This window comes from Bos indicus, chromosome 23, assembly GCF_029378745.1.
Source record: "Bos indicus isolate NIAB-ARS_2022 breed Sahiwal x Tharparkar chromosome 23, NIAB-ARS_B.indTharparkar_mat_pri_1.0, whole genome shotgun sequence".
In the NCBI taxonomy this organism is placed as follows: Eukaryota; Metazoa; Chordata; class Mammalia; order Artiodactyla; family Bovidae; genus Bos; species Bos indicus.
The window spans coordinates 1,952,813-1,977,712 of NC_091782.1; the positions used below are offsets into that span (position 1 = coordinate 1,952,813).

At 37.2% G+C, this 24,900-nt stretch overlaps 1 protein-coding gene across 2 annotated transcripts in view; it reads right to left on the minus strand.

Annotated features, from left to right (window-relative positions):
* The window catches only part of KHDRBS2 (KH RNA binding domain containing, signal transduction associated 2), a 699,109-nt gene that overhangs the window by 205,496 nt on the left and 468,713 nt on the right, over positions 1-24,900 (minus strand). For both annotated transcript variants that reach the window (XM_070777723.1, XM_070777722.1), the window contains exons 5-6: positions 10,204-10,331; positions 411-609 (exon numbers count right to left, since the gene is read on the minus strand). In XM_070777723.1, coding sequence (XP_070633824.1) covers positions 411-609; positions 10,204-10,331 — 327 coding nt within the window. The remainder of the gene's footprint in view (positions 1-410; positions 610-10,203; positions 10,332-24,900) is intronic.

The following is a 24,900-nucleotide window of genomic DNA, read 5'->3' on the forward strand; positions in this document are numbered from 1 at the left end:
TAACAAAGTTTGTAATATAATCACATTATATTTGTCAAATATTTCTGAGTTATATTCATCTTTATCATGTCCCAGGAGAATCTTCTACATAATGACTATTCACATTATGTTCATAATTATTTCTTTTTGAAATGACTCAAGTCTTCTAAATATAAGAAAACCCCAAGATAGTTTGTTTCTTAAAATGTAAGCTATTTAACTGGTAATAACAAGTGATGGAACCTGTACAATGAAAGCTTTTTACAAAATGGCCTCATTTAAATGCACTACTACATTCTGTTGCAAATGACACTTGTTTCCTGCAACAAACATCATCTACTATACTGATGGTATATGAATGTCTTTGAAGATTAGCTTGATGCCCAACCAGTTCAACTCCTCCTAACAACTGATTTCTCAAGAGTACTTACATACGCTTCATACCCCTTGTGGGCTGGCAGAGGGGGTGCCCTGTATCCTGGCATGGTGGGTGACCCCCGGGCTCGCGGGGTAGGAACGCCTCTCGCTATAGGGGGCACTGGAAGAGCACCACGGGTCACAGTGGTCCCTCGAGGGGTGAGAATGCCTCGTCCAGGTGGTGGGGGAGGAGGAATGGCTCCCCCACGTCCCCTAGGAGAAACAGGCCAAGTACAGATGAGAAACAAGTGATGAGACAAAGGAATTAAAGCTGGTGAATTTCTCATCTTACAGGCTGTATACAATGGGAAGAAAACCACATTAATTTCTGTATGTCTGAGAGTGTGAGTGTGTGTGTTTAATGGAGATTCTTTAAGATATAAAGCATTTTGACCTCCACAGAATAAGTTTTGTAAATATTGGGTATGACTTAGTTATCATGAAAACCGTATAAAATACTTTGATATTTTTTATAACACTAAAAATTTAAAGCAAAACAACCAAAAATTAACCCACTCTGATTTCTATTCCAAGTTTACCAAAAAGGCGAAAATGAGAGCAATGTCTAATATATGACTCACTGGTCCATTCAGAGCATCTAATTTTCAATGTCTCCTCCATGCTGGAGATAACTGACAGTGATAGGTAATTTTGTCACTTAAAGAAAAAAAAAAAAAAAACTGTATGCACTTTGACAATACTTGGAGCTAAGGGTATCATTCTGCTTATTATAGTAGCTTAGATTTAATTTAAGGTCACTTGAATCACAACTCATTGTCACTGATTTATTGTTATGCATGTAACCCTTTAAACAGCAGAGTCTCTGATATAATTTATTTCCTGGGGTAACTATGGTGCTAGTGAACACATGCGGACTCTGCTATAAAAATAATAACTGAGTACCTTGTACTGTAGTGCTGGACACAAAAGTAACTTGTACTAAAAGCATGAGATCAAATGGCTGCAGTTAATTGTTAAGTATTATGAGGCCTTTGGAAAGGTTGAATGTTTGTCTAAAATCTTTGGGCAAAACCATCATTATTTCACTTTTTATTTTGTCTGAAATTATGGCCTTCAGAAAGCACTACTTTCAGCAAGATCACTAAGCCTTTTAGGAAAATGATGATCATGAGATGTAGAATGGGAAAGACTAGAGGTCTCTTCAAGAAAATTAAAGATACCAAGGGAAATTTTCAGGCAAAAATGGGCACAATAAAGGACAGAAATGGTATGGACCTAAGAGAAGCAGAAGATACTAAGAAGAGGTGACAAGAAAGCACAGAAGAACTATACAAAAAAGATTTTCATGATCCAGATAACCACAATGGTGTGACCACTCATCTAGAGCCAGGCATCCTGGAATTCAAAGTCAAGTGGGCCTTAGGAAGCATCACTATGAACAAAGCTAGTGGAGGTGATGGAATTCCAGTTGAGCTATTTCAAATCCTAAAAGATGATGCTGTTAAAGTGTTGCACACAACATGCCAGCAAATGTGGAAAATTCAGCTTTGGCCACAAGACTGCAAAAGGTCAGTTTTCATTCCAATCCCAAATAAAGACAATACCATAGGATACTCAACTACCACACAGTTGCACTCATTTCACATGCTAGCAAAGAAATGCTCAAAATTCTGCAAGCAAGGCTTCAACAGTACATGAACTTCTAGATGTTCAGGCTGGATTTAGAAAAGGCAGAAGAATCAGAGATCAAATTGCCAACATCTGTTGGATCATCAAAAAAGCAAGAGTGTTCCAGAACAACATCTATTTCTGCTTTATTAACTATGCCAAAGCCTTTGACTGTGTGGATCACAATAAACTGTGGGAAATTCTTCAAAAGATGGGAATACCAGACCAACTCACCTGCCTCCTGAGAAATCTGTATGCAGGTCAGGAAGCAGCAGTTAGTATTGGACAGAACAACTGACTGGTTCCAAATAGGTAAAGGAGTACATCAAGGCTGTATATTGTCCCCCTGATTTTTTAACTTATATGCAAAATACATCATGATAAATGCTGTGCTGGATGAAGCACAAGCTGGAATCAAGATTTGAAGGAAAATATCAATAACCCCAGATATGCAGATGACACCACCCTTATGGCAGAAAGCAAAGAAGAACTAAAGAGCCTCTTGATGAACGTGAAAGAGAAGAGTGAAAAAGTTGACTTAAAGCTCAACATTCAGAAAACTAAGATCATGACATCTGGTCCCATTCAGAACAGATAAGATCAGATCAGTCACTCAGTCCTATCTGACTCTTTGTGACCCCATGAATCGCAGCACGCCAGGCCTCCCTGTACATCACCAACTCCCAGAGTTCACTGAGACTCACGTCCATTGAGTCAGTCATCTCATCCTCTGTCATCCCCTTCCCCTCTTACCCCCAATCCCTCCCAGCATCAGAGTCTTTTCCAATGAGTCAGCTCTTCGCATGAGGTGGCCAAAGTACGGGAGTTTCAGCTTCAGCATCATTCCTTCCAAAGAAATCCCAGGGCTGATCTCCTTCAGAATGGACTGGTTGGATCTCCTTGCGTCCAAGAGACTCTCAAGAGTCTTCTCCAACACCACAGTTCAAAAGCATCAACTCTTCGCTGCTCAGCCTTCTTCACAGTCCAACTCTCACATCCATACATAACCACAGGAAAAACCATAGCCGTGACTAGATGAACCTTTGTTGGCAAAGTAATGTCTCTGCTTTTGAATATGCTATCTAGGTTGGTCAACTTTCCTTCCAAGGAGTAAGCATCTTTTAATTTCATGGCTGCAGTCACCATCTGTAGTGATTTTGGAGCCCAGAAAAATAAAGTGTGCCACTGTTTCCACTGTTTCCCCATCTATTTCCCATGAAGTGATGGGACCGGATGCCATGAACTTCGTTTTCTGAATGTTGAGCTTTAAGCCAACTTTTTCACTCTCTACTTTCACTTTCATCAAGAGGCTTTTTAGTTCCTCTTCACTTTCTGCCATAAGGGCGGTGTCATCTGCATATTTGAGGTTATTGATATTTCTCCCGGCAATCTTGATTCCAGCTTGTGTTTCTTCCAGCCCAGCGTTTCTCATGATGTACTCTGCATAGAAGTTAAATAAACAGGGTGACAATATGCAGCCTTGACGTACTCCTTTTTCTATTTGGAACCAGTCTGTTGTTCCATGTCCAGTTCTAACTGTTGCTTCCTGACCTGCATACAAATTTCTCAAGAGGTAGATCAGGTGGTCTGGTATTCCCATCTCTTTCAGAATTTTCCACAGTTTATTGTGATCCACACAGTCAAAGGCTTTGGCATAAATAGATGTTTTTAATAAAGCAGAAATAGATGTTTTTCTGGAACTCTCTTGCTTTTTCCATGATCCAGTGGATGTTAGCAATTTGATCTCCGGTTCCTCTGCCTTTTCTAAAACCAGCTTGAACATCAGGAAGTTCACGGTTCACATATTGCTGAAGCCTGGCTTGGAGAATTTTGAGCATTACTTTACTAGCATGTGAGATGAGTGCAATTGTGTGGTAGTTTGAGCATTCTCTGGCATTCCCTTTCTTTGGGATTGGAATGAAAACTGACCTTTTCCAGTCCTGTGGCCACTGCTGAGTTTTCCAAATTTTCTGGCATATTGAGTGCAGCACTTTCACAGCATCGTCTTTCAGGATTTGTAATAGCTCAACTGGCATTGTATCACCTCCACTAGCTTTGTTCATAGTGATGCTTTCTAAGGCCCACTTGACTTGACATTCCAGGATGTCTGGCTCTAGGTCAGTGATCACACCATTGTGATGATCTGGGTCGTGAAGATCTTTTTCGTACAGTTCTGTGTATTCTTGCCATCTGGTCCCATTACATCATGGGAAATAGATCAGGAAACAATGAAAACAGTGACAGACATTATTTTTAGGCTCCAAAATAAAAAAATAGGCAAAAATTAGTTTATATTTCCATAGTGACTAAAGACATGTAGTTAAAAGATGCTTACTCTTTAGAAGGAAGGTTATGACCAATCTAGACAGCATATTAAAATGCAGAGACATTACTTTGCCATCAAAGTTCTGTCTAGTCAAAGCTATAGTTTTTCCAGTAGTCATGTATGGATGTGAGACTTGGACTCTAAAGAAAGCTGAGCACTGAAGAATTGATGGTTTTGAACTGTGGTGTTGGAGAAGATTTTTGAGAGTCCCTTGGAGAGCAATGAGATCCAACCAGTCCATCCTAAAGGAAATCAGTCCTGAATATTTATTGGAAAAACTGCTGTTGAAACTCCAATTCTCTGGCCACCTGATTGTAAGAACTGACTCATTTGAAAAGACCCTGATGCTGGAAAGATTGAAGGCAGGAGAAGAAAGGGACAACAGAGGATGAGATGATTGGATGTCATCACCAACTCAATGCACATGAGTTTGAGTAAACTCTGGGAGTTGGTGATGGACAGGGAGGCCTGCCTTGCTGTAGTCCATGGGGTCGCAAAGAGTCAGACAGGACTGCGTGACTGAATTGAATTGAACTGAACTGAACAGGTAGGAGTGTAGGTTATGCTTTCTGCTATGAATAGTAGGCAGTTGGCTTTTGTGGTAAATGAGCTTTAAGAATGAACAATAAGAATACTGGTAAAGCTTTTAAAAGTTTTCAATAGATTATAGAACTGATGAATAGAGAAATTATTAGGGAACTTATGGTGAATCTAATGTATAGAGAATGCTCTCATATTTTGGGAGACCCTGAAAGGCCCAGTGCCCCCTTCAATCACAATATATCTAAGCCCATAATATTCTAAACTACTGTGATAACACAAAAGCCCATCTATAAAATGGAAATATAGACTAATTTTTGCCTTCACTGGGCTTCCTAACACTTCATATGTAAGATGTGCATATATCCAGGTTTGCCCAGTATAGTTCAGAATTATAACTGTTGTCCTAGTTTAGCATTTTAATACTTTTGAAAGTGTCCCTTGGGTGGGTAGTAAATCATGTCACCATACTTTAGCCACAAATTCTATTTATGCCATTGAACAATCACAGGTAAGTTGTTAAAACTCCCTGAGCCTGAGTTGTTATAACTGTTTTCTTAATGGGTAAAATAAGATTTCTGCTGCTGCTGCTGCTAAGTCACTTCAGTCGTGTCTGATTCTGTGCGACCCCATAGATGGCAGCCCACCAGGCTCCTCTGTCCCTGGGTTTCTCCAGGCAAGAACACTGGAGTGGGTTGTCATTTCCTTCTCCAATGCATGAAAGTGAAGTCGCTCAGTCGTGTCTGACCCTTCGTGACCCAATGGACTGCAGCCTACCAGGCTCCTCCATCCGTGGAATTCTCCAGGCAAGAGTACTGGAGTGGGGTGCCATTGCCTTCTTCCTGCTTTAGAATTACATTACGCTCACATCAAATCTAATTTCTCATTCCATTCCTTCATCAAGTGTCTCCCAGACAGAGCCTTGCCTGTCTCTTGAACCTGACTCATTATCTCTGATATCGTATGTTCTTACTCTGAAATATTAACCCTATATCTCTCATCAACTCAGATTTTCAATTCAACTCAAGATTGATATCACCTATTTAGAACATAGTGTTCCTGGCTGAACCAACACTATAGTGTTCTTTTCTCTACTTTTCTGACTTCTTGAAAGTTTTCTGTTCTTAATTCCACACTCCCTGCTCATTCCTGAGTCAAATGAAATCTAGTTATTATTTTCTCCACTTTGTTGAAAATACTCTTGACTGGTGTCACCAGTATTTTACTAGTTTCCAAAGCCACTGGGTTCATTTACATAGTCCCATATCACAGTACCTGCTACATTTATCACTGTGGGTTATAAATGCCTTCTTTGGATATGTATAACTCTGCTTATCTTCCCAGTCTTCCTTTTTACTCTTCAGGTTTATTCACTGACATCTGCTCCTAGGCCCTCCTTGGGAGATTATTGTCACTATTTTCTGTGCCTCACAGTGCACTTTGCAGTCTCTCACTCTGATGGCTGTTAGCACTTTCTTCCCTACCATACACCATAACCTGGACCATGTATCCTTAGCTGGTCTGCATGTTAGAGTCACCTAAAATTCGTTGAAAACGTCCAGACTCCAGACTCTACTCCACGATGATTAAATCACAGTCTCCAGCAGCAGTGATCTTCAGTGATTCCAATGTGCTAACCAGTTTGGCCATGGTGTCAGAGAGTCAGATATGACTGAGCAACTGAACTGAACAGAACCAGTTTGGGAAACAGTGCTTAACATGTGTCATCTAACTTAAAAATCTTGACAAAGTTGTCACATAGCTATTTCTAAGCTATTATAAAAGATTGAGAACCAAGTCACATAAAATACAAGTCATGTTCCCAAGGACACACCAGCAATCCATAGACCTAGGATCAATTATAGGAATAATTATATTCTTCATTAAACTTGGTCTTTTACCTAATTTTAATGGATGCCATTAATCTCTAACCAGGGCATACATCAGAGATTTATCCTGTGTAGGACCACTCTCTGATCTCCAACATCTAATCAGGTACTGAAAATAAAGTGAAAATGAAAGCCGCTCAGTTGTGTCTGACTCATTGCAACCCCATGGACTATACAGTCTGTGGAATTCTACAGGCCAGAATACTTAAGTGGGTAGCTTTCCCCTTCTTCAGGGGATCTTCCCATGGGTTGGGAATCCAGGTCTCCCACATTACAGGCAATTCTTTACCAGCTGAGCTAAATGGGCAGCCCAACCAGAAACTAATTCATAAAAATTTTCATCTCTAATCTCATCACTTACCTCTAATATTCTGAGTGGTATTTATTTCTGGGTGGAATAATGGACTTGCCTTTTCACTGGGTTCTCTGCCATGAGTGTCTATCTCTCTGTGTCTTTCTCTAATTTTTCTCTGTCATCACAGTTGTGATTGAGTCATCTTTCTTAGAAACAAATGTGATTACTCTTCTCTTTCACAAGCTCCATTTGTTCTATCTATTTGTCAGTTCTCATTTTTGCTGCTGCTGCTAAGTCGCTTCAGTCGTGTCCGACTCTGTGTGACCTCATAGATGGCAGCCCACAAGGCTCCCCCATCCCTGGGATTCTCCAGGCAAGAACACTGGAGTGGGTTGTCATTTCCTTCTCAATGCATGAAAGTGAAGACGCTCAGTAGTGTCTGACTCTTAGCGACCCCATGGACTGCAGCCTACCAGGCTCCTCCATCCATAGTTCTCATTGTAGCAAACAAACAAAAATTACTTCAAAGACTGCTTCAATATTTTTCTAATGTTCACATTCATCCAACATGTAGTGGTGATATATGTAAAGATCTTAAATCTTCAATTATGTAATGTTTTTATTGTTCAGTAGCTAAGTCATGTCCGACTCTTTGTGACCCCATGGACTATAGCACATCAGTGTCCTCTGACCTCCACTGTCTCCCAGAGTTTGCTCAAGTTTATGTCCATTGAGTTGGTGATGCTATCGAACCATCTCATCCTCTGTAGCCACCTTCTCCTTTTGATTCAATCTTTCCCAGTGTCAGGGTATTCAGCAATAAGCTAATTCTTCATATCAGATTTGTCATAGCTTTCTTTCCAAAAAGCAAGCATCTTTTGATGCTTATTCTTACAATTGCAGATGCATTTCATCATGTGGTCTGAAACAGAAGACATCAGAGTTCTGCTACATTTACTTTTATTAATGTTAATATATTAATGACATTAAGATGGCATTGAAATTAAGGTTTAATTTTCAATATTAGTTCTCTTTTTTACATATGCAGTATCAGATTAAGCAAAGCTTTCAATCAAATTTTTTCCAAGGTATTTAAAAATCAAGAATACAATGCTCTATCCTTTACTAAACAATTGGAGAAATTAATACTTTAGAGTAAAAACTCACTAAAGCTGAAATTTTATATGGCTTACTCAAATATGGCAGCTATATTATTATCTTAAGAAACATCAATAACAAAACAAAATCCTTTAATAGAATTATTTTATAATTTCAAAAACAGGTTAATGCATTATTTTTTAAAAATGGTCCCAATTCCAAGGAATATAGAATATAAAAAGACTAGTTCCCTGTATACTCGTTCAATACATACTTGGTGGTGGTGGTTTAGTTACTAAGTCATGTCCATCTCTTTTGACCCCATGGACTATAGCCCACCAGGCACCTCTGTCCATGGGATTTCCCAGACAAGAATACTAGAGTGGATTGCCATTTCCTTCTCCTTTAATACATAATTTACACAATAAAAAACTGCCAAAATTATCACTTTTTTAACTACAAAAATGACAATTTCATTATTTAAACACTAAGATATGATCAATTTAATATTAGTTGCAGTGATGTCATCCCCCAACCCATAAAAATGGGGTTAATATAAGGGTTTTATAAAAGGCTGATTCTATAAAAGGTATATCCATAAAAATAAACTGTTTCTGGGTAGCATTAGAATGCTCAATTATAAAAAAAAAAAAACTTTTAAAGAATAAAATGTAAAAATAATCACTGAAACATTTTCAGAAGGTTTTTCATTAGGCAAAGTAATTGCATAACTGCCAGGTTTTACATTTAGATAGTCAATTATTCCCTTGATACTTTATTTGGGGAATTTTTCATTCTTATTTTTTTCCTGGTAAGTATAAATGTTTTGATGTGTGTGATTAAAGGTTAAAACCAATGATGGAAGGTGGTTAAAATATTTGGGACATAATTGAAAAAAAAAAAAAAAAAGGCACAGTTCAGAGGGATAGGGTGAGGAAAGAGGTGGGAAGGATTTCAGGATGGAAGGATGCATATATAGCTGTGACTGATTCATGTTGATGTATGGCAAAAATTGTCACAAAATTGTTAAGTAATTATCCTCTAATTAAAATAAATAATTTAATTAAAAAAGAAAAATAAATTAATGATGATGTTAATAAAAGCAAATAAAAGGCAAATTGAATTAGTAAAGTATCTTGGAATCTCTGGAGATGGTTTCTAGGCATTATACTACTCTAATTCTAAGACATTTAAAGATTTGAAAGCCAACTTCAACAGAATAAAGAGGACAGAATTACACAGTCTCTGTGTGAAATGTGTGAGTATTTTTCATTTTACCTCTTTACAGAACAATGCTTTCTGTTGAAAGACTGACAAACACAGAATCCTACAAAACAAATTCTGATACAGAAAGATTCCAGTTTATTTGCAAAGTTAATAATATCAAATAAAATATTCTCTAATGACATTGCACAACCCAATATAACTAAACTTAAAGTATTTTTACACTCACCCATGTATGTAATATACATCTGGCTTTCTGGACTCTTTATTTATTTAAATATCTACTTACTTACCTCCATCTATCATTATCCTCATTTATCTTTATACCTATCTGGCAAGACTGTATCAATTCAAGGGCCACTTAAGGCACCAAAAATTTGAAGTTTTCTCTTTATGCAAGGTCATCCTGGTTCAAAGATGTGTATAACTATATCATCTGCTTGCCTTAATCCTGGGGACAAGACCAGAGTAAAAAGTCTCAGGTTTGCTCCTCTTTTCTTTTTGGAACAGTTATTAAGAGCTCAGACTCTGAATTTTGGAGTCAGACTGTTTATGTGTTCTCAGGCATATTGGTTACATCTTTATCAGTTGCTCACCTGTAGATAATGCTTAACAGTACGCTGGTGATAATTTATGTAAAGCTCTTATGAGCTATATAAGCATCTGTTGTTGTTGATTTTTTTGTCAGTGGTAGTTATTGTTGCTGATGTTGTTTATTCCTAGCTGTGATCATGACACAGAACAGGCCAGTGAGGGATTGCCATGCTTAGTGACTGTTAATTTATTTAAAGCAAGAAGTAATGTACCTTGATGGAGCTGTGGGGGCTATTCTTATCCCTCTGCCTCTAACACCTCTGCCACGACCAGAGTCCTCTGAGCCATTTAAGTAAGATAATTCACGTAGTTGTTCCTGACGAATTTCATCATTATAGTCCTAGGAAAAACAAAAAACAAAAAACACATGACCTGTTGAGTTAAAATGGGGCCTGGAGTTCTTAGAACTGAACAAACACAGTAAGAAAAAGTTGTTTTTTTTTTTTTTTTTTTGCTGGAGGCACATACAAAAATCCAAAATGATGTAAAAGTAAACATACTGTAAGTTCTTAGTTTTATAGAGAGAAATTGAAATTGCTTCTTTTGTCAAGGAAGTACACAGCTGGAAATCAAATGAGATTTGCTGGGATATCACTTTATATGTTAGCCAGAAAAGAAAAGATAACAATACAGAACAAGATTTTAGAAGGTACCACGGTTATGGTTGCTCATAAGAGAAACAACTTTAGTAGAATGAGTATGTGCAGATTGTGTATGACTGCATAACACTCAATTATCCCTGACATAGACTGAAGAGGGTCAACTCCAAGGAGCAAAGTAGACATTGTGGTAAAATAATTTAAAAATTCAGTGAATGGCCAGTTTCAGATAACTTGAAAGCTGTGCAATTGAACTAAACAACTTGATGAGCAGTGTTTAAAAATAAATACTTTCCTATGTGTTCTAGCTATGGGCTGATGGAGAATAATAGCCAGAGCAGAAAGCAAGCTTCATAGCAGTCAGAGACTGGGTCAAAGTCAAAGAGACTAGCTTGGTCCTGCACCAGTGTGGAAACATACCTGTCATTTAAATAGGACCAAATAATGACCTGAGTCACTGAAGATGAATGCTATCTGCAAAAAACTAGTGTCAGTCTTACATGTTCCTCTTTTTACTGCTACACTTATGTGAATGTACACACACACACATACACACACACACACTCCTGGTGGAGCAATGCAAAACTAGATAATTGGTATTTTTGCCAAATGGGCAATCCAAGTAAATTCTATTTCATTAAAGATGGGTTTAGGTGAAAGTCATGAGCTATCTAGGAATTGAGATGAGAAATATTTGTAGCAATGTTTGGGTTAACATAAATGATGTCTGAAGTCTTGTTGTGGACACTTGAGCCAGGTTAGCTCTATGCATGTGAGTTATAGTAACAGCACATGGAAACTGTGCACTCACCTGCATAGCCCAGCCTAGAAGATGGGGGAATGCATGCAATCTACAAACATTTCTAACACAAATTTTACCTCAAGCTCCCAAAACTATTTTGTTCACAAGTAAAAGTACTAGTCATCCCAAAGCATTTACTTTTTATTTTTAACATGTTGCTTTCATGTTCACCCTGTCCAGCACCTGACTATAGTCATAATGGATTCAGGAGAGTAGACTGACAGAAGAGCTATTGACAATTAACAAGTCATATATTACTCAATTTATACCTCTTATTTTTCACATTCATACAGCAATAAAACTGAAGAATTAACATGCCTAATATTTTATTAGGATTGGGGAATGTGACGAATTGCTACTTCTGATTGAAATGACTAGTCACTATCAAATGAAAAATTAATTCCATAATGTTTCTCCCATGTAATATTCCTAATTTGACAGATTTTTGCAGCTTCTTATCTAATGAAAATCCATGGGCCCCCAAAGTTGTTTTTATTTATTTTAATTGAAGAATAATTTCAATATTGTGATGGTTTTTGCCATACATTAATATGAATTGGCCATAGGTATACATATATGTGTCTCTTCCATCCTGAATCCCCTCTTCCACTTCTCTCCCCACCCTATCCCTCCAGGTTGTCATGAATTAAAAAAAGAGACATATTCTAATTCTTGCAACATTGAAGACTGAGAAAAAGTTAACAAATTGCAGATAAATTTATACATGTAATATTACTTTAGAGCATATATTATGACAGAATTAGACAATGTACTATTATGAATATTAATGTCAAAAGTTGACACTAAAATTAAGTTAGCTCTTAGTGTAAGCAAAACACTATTGCTAATATGTAATCAAATTTCTTATGAGCTAGCTAGATATAATATATTTTAAAAACTGGATCATCTTCCAGGGTTGTGTTGGCCAACTGAACTCAGAGCTGTAACTGCAGATGTAACTGACAATAGAATTCCTCTTGCTTTTTTCTGAACTCATATTTTCCCAAGGCCATCTACCCAAGAGCAACTCCCAGTGAATGATCAAATGTGATTGAAATGCTAAAATAAGTGATACCTGGGAGTTACAGGTCTCCTCTGCCTGTGCCACAAGGATTTCTAGACAGCCAAGCTGAATTTCCCTGTAATGCCATTTTCCCAGGCTGTCTAGGACCTCTCTTTACTTTGGGTCAGATATTCTATTGTGAGGGCTCTCCAGCCTTCCTTGGCTCCCTCTTTACTTACTGATTTATCTTTTTAGCCATAAAAACATTTTCCTTAATGAAGTCCTTATATGTCTAATCCAAGTTAATCCTGATTCTGGGAGAACCAGAACTAACATACAGAATGCTGACAAAATCAAGCTCCCAACATTACAGGCTGAGAGCTTTGGTATATCCATTGATGTAAATGCTGGTGGAGCCTATTCTATTCAACATACCTTGTACTCTGATTAATTAGAATATTTGTCACTCTCTTATTTTAAAATGATTACATATAAATTAAACATGGAACGGATTGCTGATTAGCAAAATGTGTTAATTGCTCAGTCCTATCTGGCTCTTTGTGATGCCATGGATTATTGTCCACCAGGTTCCTCTATCTATGAAATTTTCCAGGCAAGAATACTGGAGTGGGTTGCCATTCCCTTTTCCTGGGTATCTTCTCAACCCAGAGTTCAAACCTGGTTTCCTTCATTGCAGGCAGGTTCTTTGTCATCTGAGCCATGAGAGAAGCCCCACTGACTAGCAAAAAGGATAGTAATTGATATTTTAAGAAAATAAATTGAATGTTGTCCACTTTTCTAAATCATTTCACTTAATAAAAAGGTATGGGAGAGTCACAGAATGAGCAAAACAAGACATGTTTTAGGCTTTAGCTAAGGTAGATGAATTGTGGAAACAATGAAATTCTATTTAGTATGTACCTGTGTGATGTAGTGAGAGAGGATGGGCAACCACAAGCTCTTCAAGAATACCTTAGTGGAAGGTGTACAATATGACTTGGGAAGGTAGGAATAAAATACAGTTTAATGCAGAAATGGCTATAAGTATAATGACACCATTAACCAGAGAAAGAAAGGAATGAAAAAAGTTTGAATGTAGAGAATTTACATTTGATCTTGATAACCTTAGTTTAAAATGCTAAGGAAACATTAAGGTTTATCTTAGAAATTCAGAGATGGGTTGGGGGAGTAATTCTGAATGTCATTTGCATGTTAAATTTGAATGTCAAATTTGGAGTAAATTTGAATGTCATTTGTGATAAATGAAACAGACATTGCATAAGAGAATTGCAAAGTAATAGGGACAAACATTTTTTAATCATACTTTTAATACAAATTTATATCATTGAAGAAAAATCAGTCGATACATTAATTACAATATTCAGTTCAGTTCAGTCACTCAGTCATGTCCGACTCTTTGTGACCCCATGAATTGCAGCATGCCAGGTCTTCCTGTCCATCACCAACTCCTGGAGTTCACTCAGACTCACATCCATCGAGTCAGTGATGCCATCCAGCCATCTCATGCTCTGTTATCCCCTTCTCCTCCTGCCCCCAATCCCTCCCAGCATCAGAGTCTTTTCCAATGAGTCAACTCTTCGCATGAGGTGGCCAAAGTGCTGGAGTTTCAGCTTTAGCATCATTCCTTCCAAAGAAATCCCAGGGCTGATCTCCTTCAGAACGGACTGGATGGATCTCCTTGTAGTCCAAGGGACTCCCAAGAGTCTTCTCCAACAGTTCAAAAGCATCAATTCTTTGGCACTCAGCTTTCTTCACAGTCCAACTCTCACATCCATATATGACCACTGGTAAAACCATAGCCTTGAGTAGACGGACCTTTGTTGGCAAAGTAATGTTTCTGCTTTTGAATATGCTATCTAGGTTGGTCATAACTTTCCTTCCAAGGAGTAAGCGTCTTTTAATTTCATGGCTGCAGTCACCATCTGCAGTGATTTTGGAGCCCCCCAAAAATAAAATCTGACAATGTTTCCACTGTTCCCCATCTATTTCCCATGAAGTGATGGGACCAGATGCCATGATCTTAGTTTTCTGAATGTTGAGCTTTAAGCCAACTTTTTCACTCTCCTCTTTCACCTTCATCAAGAGGCTTTTTAGTTCCTCTTCCCTTTCTGCCATAAGGGTGGTGTCATCTGAGGTTATTGCTATTTCTCCCAGCAATCTTGATTCCAGCTCGTGCTTCTTCCAGCCCAGCGTTTCTCATGATTACAATATTGGGACTATTAAATTACTAGGTTTTTAATAAACTCAAGTTTTTCTAAGTATGCAACTAAAGTATATATATATCACTGTATTTATGGTAATAAAGCATCTAGCTCTTTCAAATAAATGATAAATAATTTTAAATGCCCAAATGTAAAGCTACTGAAACTCTAAGTATTCTCTAGACTAAATATATCTTGTGTATTATTTTCTTGATATAAATTTAATTTTCTAAACTCCAAAGCTTTTAAATGTGTATCATGTGCTCATATCCAGTTCCTCATTAAGCACAGATCAAACTTTGAATTAATCGTTCGTTACTAGGTCATGAATCCAGCTGAAACTAGAGCATCTTGCTGCTAAGTCACTTCAGTCGTGTCTGACTCTGTGAGACCCCATAGACGGCAGCCCACCAGGCTCCTCGTCCCTGGGATTCTCCAGGGAAGAACACTGGAGTGGGTTGCCATTTCCTTCTCCAGTGCCTGAAAGTGAAAAGTGAAAGTGAAGTTGCTCAGTCGTGTCCGACTCTTAGCGACCCCATGGACTGCAGCCTGCCAGGCTCCTCCATCCATGGGATTTTCCAGGCAAGAGTCCTGGAGTGGGGTGCCATTGCCAACGTTTAATTGAAGCATATGTTCCTGATATTTTTGTTACTTAGAATCTTAAAATTACTAGTAAAAAAAGAAATGCTCCACGATTGCATTGCAAATGTGATATTATAAAAAATATACTACAACCTGAATTGGAGACAAGATGTTTGAGTAGAAGGACTTGAGCTCATCTCCTCTGAAAAATAAGATAAAATAAAATAAAATTTAAAAACTCCACCAAAATCACAACTAAATATTGACCAAGCATCAACCAAAAATACTGGAACTAACAAAAAATGATAGTCTACCTCCAAAGACAGAGAAGAAGCCACATTAAGATGGTAGGAGGTATGCATTTGTGATATAATTAAATCCAATATCCACTGAGTAGGTGACCCACAAACTGGACAATAATTGTACTGCAGAAGCTCTCCTACAGAAGTGATCATTTTGAGACACACAGCAGGCTCCCAGGACTGGGGAGTCTGGCATTAGGAGGAGGAACTTCTAGAGCCTTTGGTTTGGAGGCCAGTGAGGCTTAATCTCAGGAGCTCCACAAAATTTGGGGAAAGAAAATCTGCTTTTAGCAGCACAGAGAAGCTCTTGTGCATGCTGGGACCCAGGGAAAAAGCAGTAACTTCACAGGAACATGAGCCAGACCATGGTTTTTAAGGGTCTCTTGTGGTGGCAGGGGCAGCTGTGGATCACTGTAGGAATGAGGACATTAATAATACAGGGGTCATAGAGTGCTAACTGGGATGAGCCTTCTGGAGGTTACTTTTTTGGCAATAAGATCTGGACTCACCCAATAGACTACAGTCTCCAGTGCTAGGATGCTTCAGGCCTAACAAGGAACAGGGCAGAAACGCAGATTCACACATCAGCAGATAGGCTGCCAAAAGTGCTACTGAGCTAACAGCCACTTGTAAACACACCATTTGGCATGGATCTTCCTACATGATATCTTGCTCACTAGTGGTCAGACACTAGTCCCTCCCACCAGGAAGCCTGCACAAAGTTCTGGTCCAGTCTCACTCACCAAGAGCAGACACTAGAAGCAAGTGGAGCTACAATCCTGCATTTGTGGAATGGAGGCCATGAATACAGACAAAATGAGATAGCAGAGAAATATGTCCCAGATGAAAGGACAAAATAAAACCCCAGAAGAACAGGTAAGTGAAATGGAGGTAGGAAATCTACCCCAAAATAAATCAGAGTAATGATGGTAAAGATGACGCAAGGTCTTGGAGAAAATGGAGATACAGACCTAGAAGATACAAGAAATTTTTAACAAAGAGCTAGAAGATAGAACAAACAGCTGAAGAATAAAATAACTGAAATAGAACATACACTAGAAGGAATCAGGAGCAGAATAAATGAGGCAGGAAAACTGATAAGTGATCTGGAAGATAGAATGATGGAAATCATCAAGTGGAACAGAATAAAGCAAAAAGGACTGGAAAGAAATGAGGAAAGTTAAGAGACTTCCAATATTAAATGCACCAAGATTTGCATTATATAGTCCCAAAGGAGAAGATAGAGAAAGAGACTGAGAAAATATTTGAAGAGAAAATAAATGAAAACTTCACTAAAGGGGAAAGAAAACAGTCAAACAAGTTCAGAAAGTGCAGAGATTCCTATACAAGAAAAGCCAAGGAAGAACATTCCAAAACACATGTTAATCAAATTGACAAAACTTAAAGACAAAGAAAATATACTAAACTCAGCAAAGGAAAAGCAATAAATAACAAACAAGGGAATCCCATAAGACTATCATCTGATTTTGTTCATCAGAAACTTTGGAGACCAGAAGGGATTTGCATGATATATATAGAGTGATGAAAGAGAAAAATTTTCAACCAAGAATACACAACAGAGCAAGGTTCTCATTCAGATATGAAGAGACCAAACGATCTATAACAAGCAAAAGCTAAGAAAATGGTAATAAAGATATTTTTTGTTGTTGTTCAGTCACTAAGTCATGTCTGACTCTTTGAAACCCCATGGGCTACAGTATGCCAGGTTTTCCTGTCCTCCACTATCTCCTAGAGTTTGCTTAAGTTCATGTCCATTGAATTGGTGATGCTATCTAACTATTTCATAATATATATCAATAACTACTTTAGGTATAAGTGGATTAAATGCTCCAACCAAAAGACAGACTGGCTGAATGGATACAAAAACAAGACCCATATATACGGTGTCTACAAGAGACGTATTTCAGACCTAGGAACACAAGAAAATATACAGACTGCAAGTAAGGAGATGGAAGACATTGCTTCATGCAAATAGAATTCAAAAGAAAGCTGGAGTAGCAATACTAATATCAGACAAAATGGACTTTAAAATAAAGACTATTACAGGAGACAAGGAAGAACACCACATAATGATCAAGGAATCAATCTGAGAAGAAGATATAACAAGTGTAAATATACATGCACCAAACATAGGAGCACTTCAATACATAAGGCAATGCTAAGAGTCATGAAAACCAAGAAGCAACAGTTAGAACTGGACATGGAACAACTGACTGGTTCCAAATCAAGAAAGGAGTATGCCGTCTATGGGGTCGCACAGAGTTGGGCACGACTGAAGCGACTTAGTAGCAGCAGCAGCAAGGCTGTATATTGTCACCTTGCTTAATTAATTTATATGTAGAGTAAATCATGGAAAATATTGGACTGAATGAAGCACAAACTGGGATCAAGATTGCCAGGAGAAATATCAGTAACCTCAGATACGAAGATGGCACCACCCTTATGTCAGAAAGTGAAGAAGGACTAAAGAGACTATTGATGAAAGTGAAAGAGGAGAGTGAAAAAGTTGGCTTAAAACTCAACATTCAGAAAAACAAGATCATGGCATGTGGTCCCATCATTTCATGGCAAATATAAAGGGAAACAGTGACACACTTTACTTTTTTGGGCTCCAAAATCACTGTAGATGATGACTGCAGCCATGCTATTAAAAGACACTTGCTCCTCGGAAGGAAAGTTATGACCAACATAGACAGTATATTAAAATGCAGAGATATTACTTTTCCAACAAAGATCTGTCTCATCAAAGCTATGGTTTTTCCAGTAGTCATGCATGGGTGTGAGAGTTGGACTATAAAGAAAGTCAAGAGCTGAAGAATTGATGCCTTTGAATTGTGGTGTTGGAGAAGACTCTTGAGAGTCCCTTGGACTGCAAGGAGATCCAACCAGTCCATCCTCACAGAAATCAGTCCTGAATATTCATTGTAAGGACTGATGCTGAAACTGAAACTGCATTCCTTTGGCCACCTGATGTGAAGAACTGACTCATGTGAAAAAGTAGAAAAAAAAAAAAAAAAAAAACAGATGCTTGGAAAGATTGAAGGCGGGAGGATAAAGGGATGACAGAGAATGAGATGCTTGGATGGCATCACTGACTTGATGGACATGAGTTTGAGCAACCTCTGGGAGTTGGTGGTAGACAAGGAAGGCTGGCATTCTACAGTCCATGGGGTTGCAAAGAGTTGGACACGACTGAACGACTGAGCTGAACTGAACTGAACTGAACAGCCATGAAAGGGGAAATTGACAGTGACTCAATAATAGTTGGGGGCTTTAATGTTCTTCTTACATCAATGGATAGACCATTCAGACAGGAAACTGTTAAGGAAACACAAGTTTTACATGACACATTAGACCAGATAGAATTAATGGGACATTCCATCCAAAAACAGCAGAATACATGCATACAGAATATTCTCTAGAATAGATCACATCTTGATACACAAATCAATCCTTGGTAAATACAAGAAAATTGAAGTCATACCAAGAATCTTTCTGATTACAACACTATGAGATTAGAAATCAACAACAAGAAATCAATCAAACTTTAGGAGTCAAAATATAGGAAGCAAACACATGGAGGCTAAACAATATGCTACTAAATAACCAATGAATCACTTAAGAAATCAAAGAAAAAAATAAAAAAGTACATAGAGACAATCGATAACAAAGGCAAGGTTATCCAAAACACGGGATGCAGCAAAGCTGTTATAAAAGGGATGTTTATAGCAAAACAAGGTTACCTCAGAAAACAAGAAAAATCACAAATAATCAACCTAATCTTTTCTTTAAAACAATTAAAGGAAGACGAACAAGCAAAACCCAAAGTTAGTAGAAGGAAAGGAATCATAAAAATCAAAGCAGAACTAAATGAAATACCAATGAAGAAAACAATAACAAAGCTTAATGACACTAAAAGTTGATTCTTTGGAAAGATAAACAAAATTGATAAACCTTCAGCCAGACTTATCAAGAAAAAAAGAAGAGGACTCAAATCAATAAAATTATTAATGAAAAAGAAGTTACCAGTGACATTGCAAAAATACAAAGGATCATAAAAGACTACTATAAGCAAGTATATGCCAATAAAATGGACAATCTAGAAGAAATGGATACATTCTTGAGAATTCCAAGTTCCAAGATTGGTTACGTTCCCAAGACTGAACCAGCAAGAAATAGATAATATGAAAATAATAATTATAAGTATTATTTAAAATCTTCCAACAGACAAAAATCCAGGAACACATGGCTTCATAGGTGAATTCTATCAAATATTTAGAAAAGACTTAACACTTATCCTTCTCAAATTCTTCTGAAAGCTTGCAAAGGGATGGATACTGCCAAGCTCATTCTACAAGGCCATAACTACCCTGATACCAAAATTGATAAATATATCACACAAAAAAAGAAAACTACAGGCAAATATCATTGATGAACATAGATCCAAAGTTTTCTTAAAAATATTAGTAAACAAAATCCAACAACACATTAAAAAGATCAGATAACATAGTTAAGTGGGATTTATCAAGTGCACAGATGCAAGGATTCTTCAGTATATGCAAATTAATAAATGTGATTCACCATACTAACAAACTAAAGAATGAAAACCATTCGAGCATCTCAGTGGATTCAGTAACAGCTTTTGACAAAATTAAATAAACATTTATGATAAAAACTTCCCAGAAAGTGGGCATAAAGGGAAATAACCTCAACACATTAAAGGCTATATATATATATATATATATGAAAAATCCACAACAAACATCATTCTCAATGATAAAAATGGAATAATTTCATCTAAAAGCTGGAACAAGGCAAGAATGTCCTTTATTAATTACTCCAGCCTTTATTAATCAATACAGTTTGGAAGTCCTAGCGAAAGCAATCAGACAAGGAAAGGGAATAAACCAGAATGCATACTGGAAAATAATAAAACTGTCACTATTTGCAGATGACATGATATTACATGTAAAATATCCCAAAGATCCCGCCAAACACTACTAGTGATAATCAATGAATTTTGCATAGCTGCAGGATGTGAAATTAATATACAGAAATCTTTTTCATTTCTATACACTAAAGATGAAAAATCTGAAAGAGAAATTAAGGAAACAATCCCTCTTACCATTGCTGCAAAAAGTAAAACACTTAGGAATAAATGTATGTAAGAAGGCAAAAGACGGGCACAGAATATGTGATACTGTTATAAGAAAGTAAAGATGACATAAGCAGATGCAGAGATAGACCATATTCTTGTATGGGAAGAATTAATATTTTGAAAGTGACTGTACTAGCCAAAGCAATCTACAGACTGAATGCAATCTCTGTCAAATTACCAATGGTATTTATCACAGAATTAGAAGAAAAAAAACTTTATAATTTGTATGGAACACAAAATACCTCAAATCGTTAAAATAATCTTTAGAAAGAAAAACGAAGCTGGAAGATTCAGGCTCCTTGATTTCACACTATACCGCAAAACTACAATAGTCAAGATAGCATGGTAAAGGCAGCAAAATGGAAATATAAATTGATTGTATTCTTTGCAGTTGATGATGAAGAGGCTCTATACTGTCAACAAAAACAAGACCTAAAGCTGACTGTGGCTCTTATCAAAACTCTTTATTGGAAATTTCAGGCTTATGTTAAGGAAAGTTGGGAAAGCCACTAAGCCATTCAGATGTAGCCTAAATCAAATCTTTTATGATTTTAGGCTGGAGATGACACATAGATTCAAGGGATTAGATCTGGTGGACAGAGTGTTGGAAAAACTACAGACAGAAGTTTGTAACATTGTACAGGAGGCAGTGATCAAAACCATCCCAAAGAAAAAGAAATTCAAGAAGGCAAAGTGATTATCTAAAGAAGTTTTACAAATATATGAGAAAAGAAGAAAAATGAAAGGCAAAGGAGAAAGAGAAATACATACCAAAATGAAGGCAGAGATCCAGAGAATAGAAAGGAGAGATAAGAAGGCCTTCTTAAATGTGCAATGTGAAGAAATAGAGGAAAACAATAGAATGGGAAAGACTAGACATCTCTTCAAAAAAATTAGAGAAATCAAGGGAATATTTCATGCAAGTATGTGCGTGATAAAGGGCAGCAACAGTAAGGACCTAACAGAAGTAGAAAAGAAGGGTGGCAAGAATTACACAGAACTATATTAAAAACATCTTAGTGACTCAGATAACCACGATGGTTGTGGTCAGTCACCTAGAGCTAAATATCCTGGAATGTCAAGTCAAGTGGGCCTAAGGAAGAATTACTATGAACAAAGCTAGTGGAGGTGATGGAATTCCAAATGAACTATTTAAATTCTTATAAGATGTTGTTATTAAAGTACTGCACTCAATATGTCAGCAAATTTGTAAAAGTTAGCAGTGGCCACAGGACTGGAAATGGTCAGTTTTCATTCCAATCCCAAATAAGGGGAGTGCCAAAGAAAGTTCAAACTACCACACGATTGTGCTCATTTCCCATACTAGAAAGGTTATGCTCAAAATCCTTCAAGCTAGGCTTCAGCAGTACATGAATCAAGAACTTCCAAATGAACAAGTTGGGTTTAGAAAAGGCAGGGGAAACAGAGATCAAATTGCCAACATTCATTGGATCATACAGAAAGCCAGGGAATTCCAGAAAAACATCAGTTCCACTGACTATGCTAGGCTTCCCTGGTGGCTCAGAGGTTAAAGTGTCTGCCTGCAATGCGGGAGACCTGGGTTCGATCCCTGGGTCAGGAAGATCCCCTGGAGAAGGAAATGGCAACCCACTCCAGTATTCTTGCCTGGAGAATCCCATGGACGGAGGAGCCTGGTGGGCTATAGTCCACGGGGTCACAAAGAGTTGGACATGACTGAACGACTTCACTTTCACTTCACTCACTGACTATGCTAGAGCTTTGACTATGTGGATCACAACAAACTGGAAACTTCTTAAGATGGGAATACCATCTTTACCTGTCACTTTACCTGTCTCTTGAGAAACCTGTATGCAGATCAAGAAACAACACTTAGATCCCAACATGCAAAATGGGAAAGGAGTTTGATAAGGCTGTATATTGTCACCCAGCTTATTTACCTTGTATGTAGAGTATATTATGCCAAATGTCAGGCTGGTGAATCACAAACTCGAATCAAGATTTCTGGGAGAAATATCAACACTCTCAGATATGCAGATAATACCACTCTAATGGCATAAAGTGAAGAAGAACTAAAGAACCTCTTGAAAAAAGTGAAAGAGAAAAGTGAGAAAGCTGGTTCTACACTCAACATCCAAAAAAAAAAAAAAATATGGCATCCAATTCCCTTCATGACAAATAGAAGAGGAAAAATTGGAAGTGGTGACAGATTTTATTTTCTTGTACTTCAAAATCACTTGTGGACATGTGCTCTTTCTTAAAAGACAAAAAGCGGTCAAAGAATCTCACTCTACCATCGTTTCTAAATTGGTATTATTGTCATTCATGGTGGTGGTGGTGCTAATGTTGAATTTTTGACATGTGTGTAAAGTGTGTGATGGTAGCTGTCTGACTAAGGAATTGAGACAGGGGAAGAAAATGATTAGATAAGTATAGAAATCAGATCAATTTCTAGGCCTAAAAACAGGCATTTTGAGCTCTAGTTCAGATTCTGACTGTGTGACATTACGAAAATCAGCTTTCTCAGTCAGGGAAAGGTCAGCAAAAGCAACATAAGTGTGACTTGGGGCACAGAGAAATGGGATTTGTAGCTCACACTGTAGCAAAATGGGCAATAAATGACAGCATAGTCATTTTTAGTACGTTGGAAATTGACCAACAGAGGCTGATGAGATCTAAGTTCACAGTGTGACTAGATAAAACTGTTGTGTCAAAATTATTTACATGAACTGTCTAGCTCTAAGATTTTTTTTATTTTTATTTTTAATTCTCGTGGACTGGCTAGTTTGGCATAACGTGACTCTTCTTTAATATCTCCCTTCTAAAAGGTAGTCTTTTATCTAATTTCCTCATTTCAAATTATTTCTGGCCATGTCAACTGGCATAAATTCTAAAAAGAATAACCCCAAAACAGTCACATTTTCCAGAGTTTGAAAACCACTGGCTTATATATGAGGTAAGAAGAAAAGACCTACATTCCCTCTGTGGGAGCTGCAAGATCTGGCACATTCACATGGGGCTCAGAACTGATGTTTCAGAGAGATGAGGGGGTGAAATATCACTTAGTGCCTTTCTCTCTACTTGTACAATTCTGAGTGGTGTGGAAAAAATCTATTTTTATGTATTTGAGTTGAGATGAAAATCATTTTCTACTTTACAAAAATGATACAAGACATTGAGAGCTTAAAGGGGAAATAACACATGATATGGCATCACTGTAAAATAATTGCGGCATTACTGTGCATTGGTAGGATTTAGGTTAATTTCATGATAAAAATATTTTATGAGCCATGGCAGTTTTCTGAAGAGTTAAGTTTTAAAACCATGAGCAAAAAATAAAATTATCTGTATACAACTCTGAAGACACAATGTCATGTACCAATTATTCATGTAAAATTTTGGTCCCATTGCCTGCCTGGGTCAGATTCTGGCATTGGTGCTGATTATCTGTGTGGTTTAATGTAAGAATTCAAGGCCATGAATTTTCTTATCAATAAATGAAATTAATAATAGTAATGAAACAGTATGACTATTTGGAGGATTAAATAAATAAGAATATGTAAACTGCTTGAGATAATGCCTTGCACATACTGATCACATGAAAAATGTTCACTATTGTTTTTCCATGCAGGTTACAGGATTCCCCAATCTGATATATTATCTACTTAAATGTTATATCAACCTCATTTTATTTCTTTGCAGAATTATTTTTTTTAGTTAAAAAGGAAATCTTCAAATATTGCATGCATGTGAATGTATTATATCACATAAGTTTCTAAAGTAGTAGAGACTTTTAGGACTATACTAAATCATGAAATATTAAAAATTTGCTATTGGTTATTTAGACTCAAAAGCTTAAGGCCTTGGGTGAAAATGTGTTAACAGGAAAACCCTTATTTGATGAATTCAGGAAGTTTCAGAGCCATGAAGTAGGACTGCTTTTTTGTACAGTAAATTTAACCTACAGTCAAGTCTGAAGTTAGTCTGACTGAATATCTGAAAAATATCCAGTCCTAAAAAGTCTGCAAGCTAGAGCATATTTAGACTTAGTGAGCATAATATCATTGGTATGAGATGAAGTCCTACGGACAATAAATAAAACAAAAATTTCTTGTTGTTTAGTTGCTAAGTCATGTCCCATACTTTTGCAACCTACTCACTTTTAAAAGAAGGTGAGAATGTAACTGGAAAAATAAAAGTGAAATGCTTGTGATGAAACAGAAGACTCATTTAAATCACTC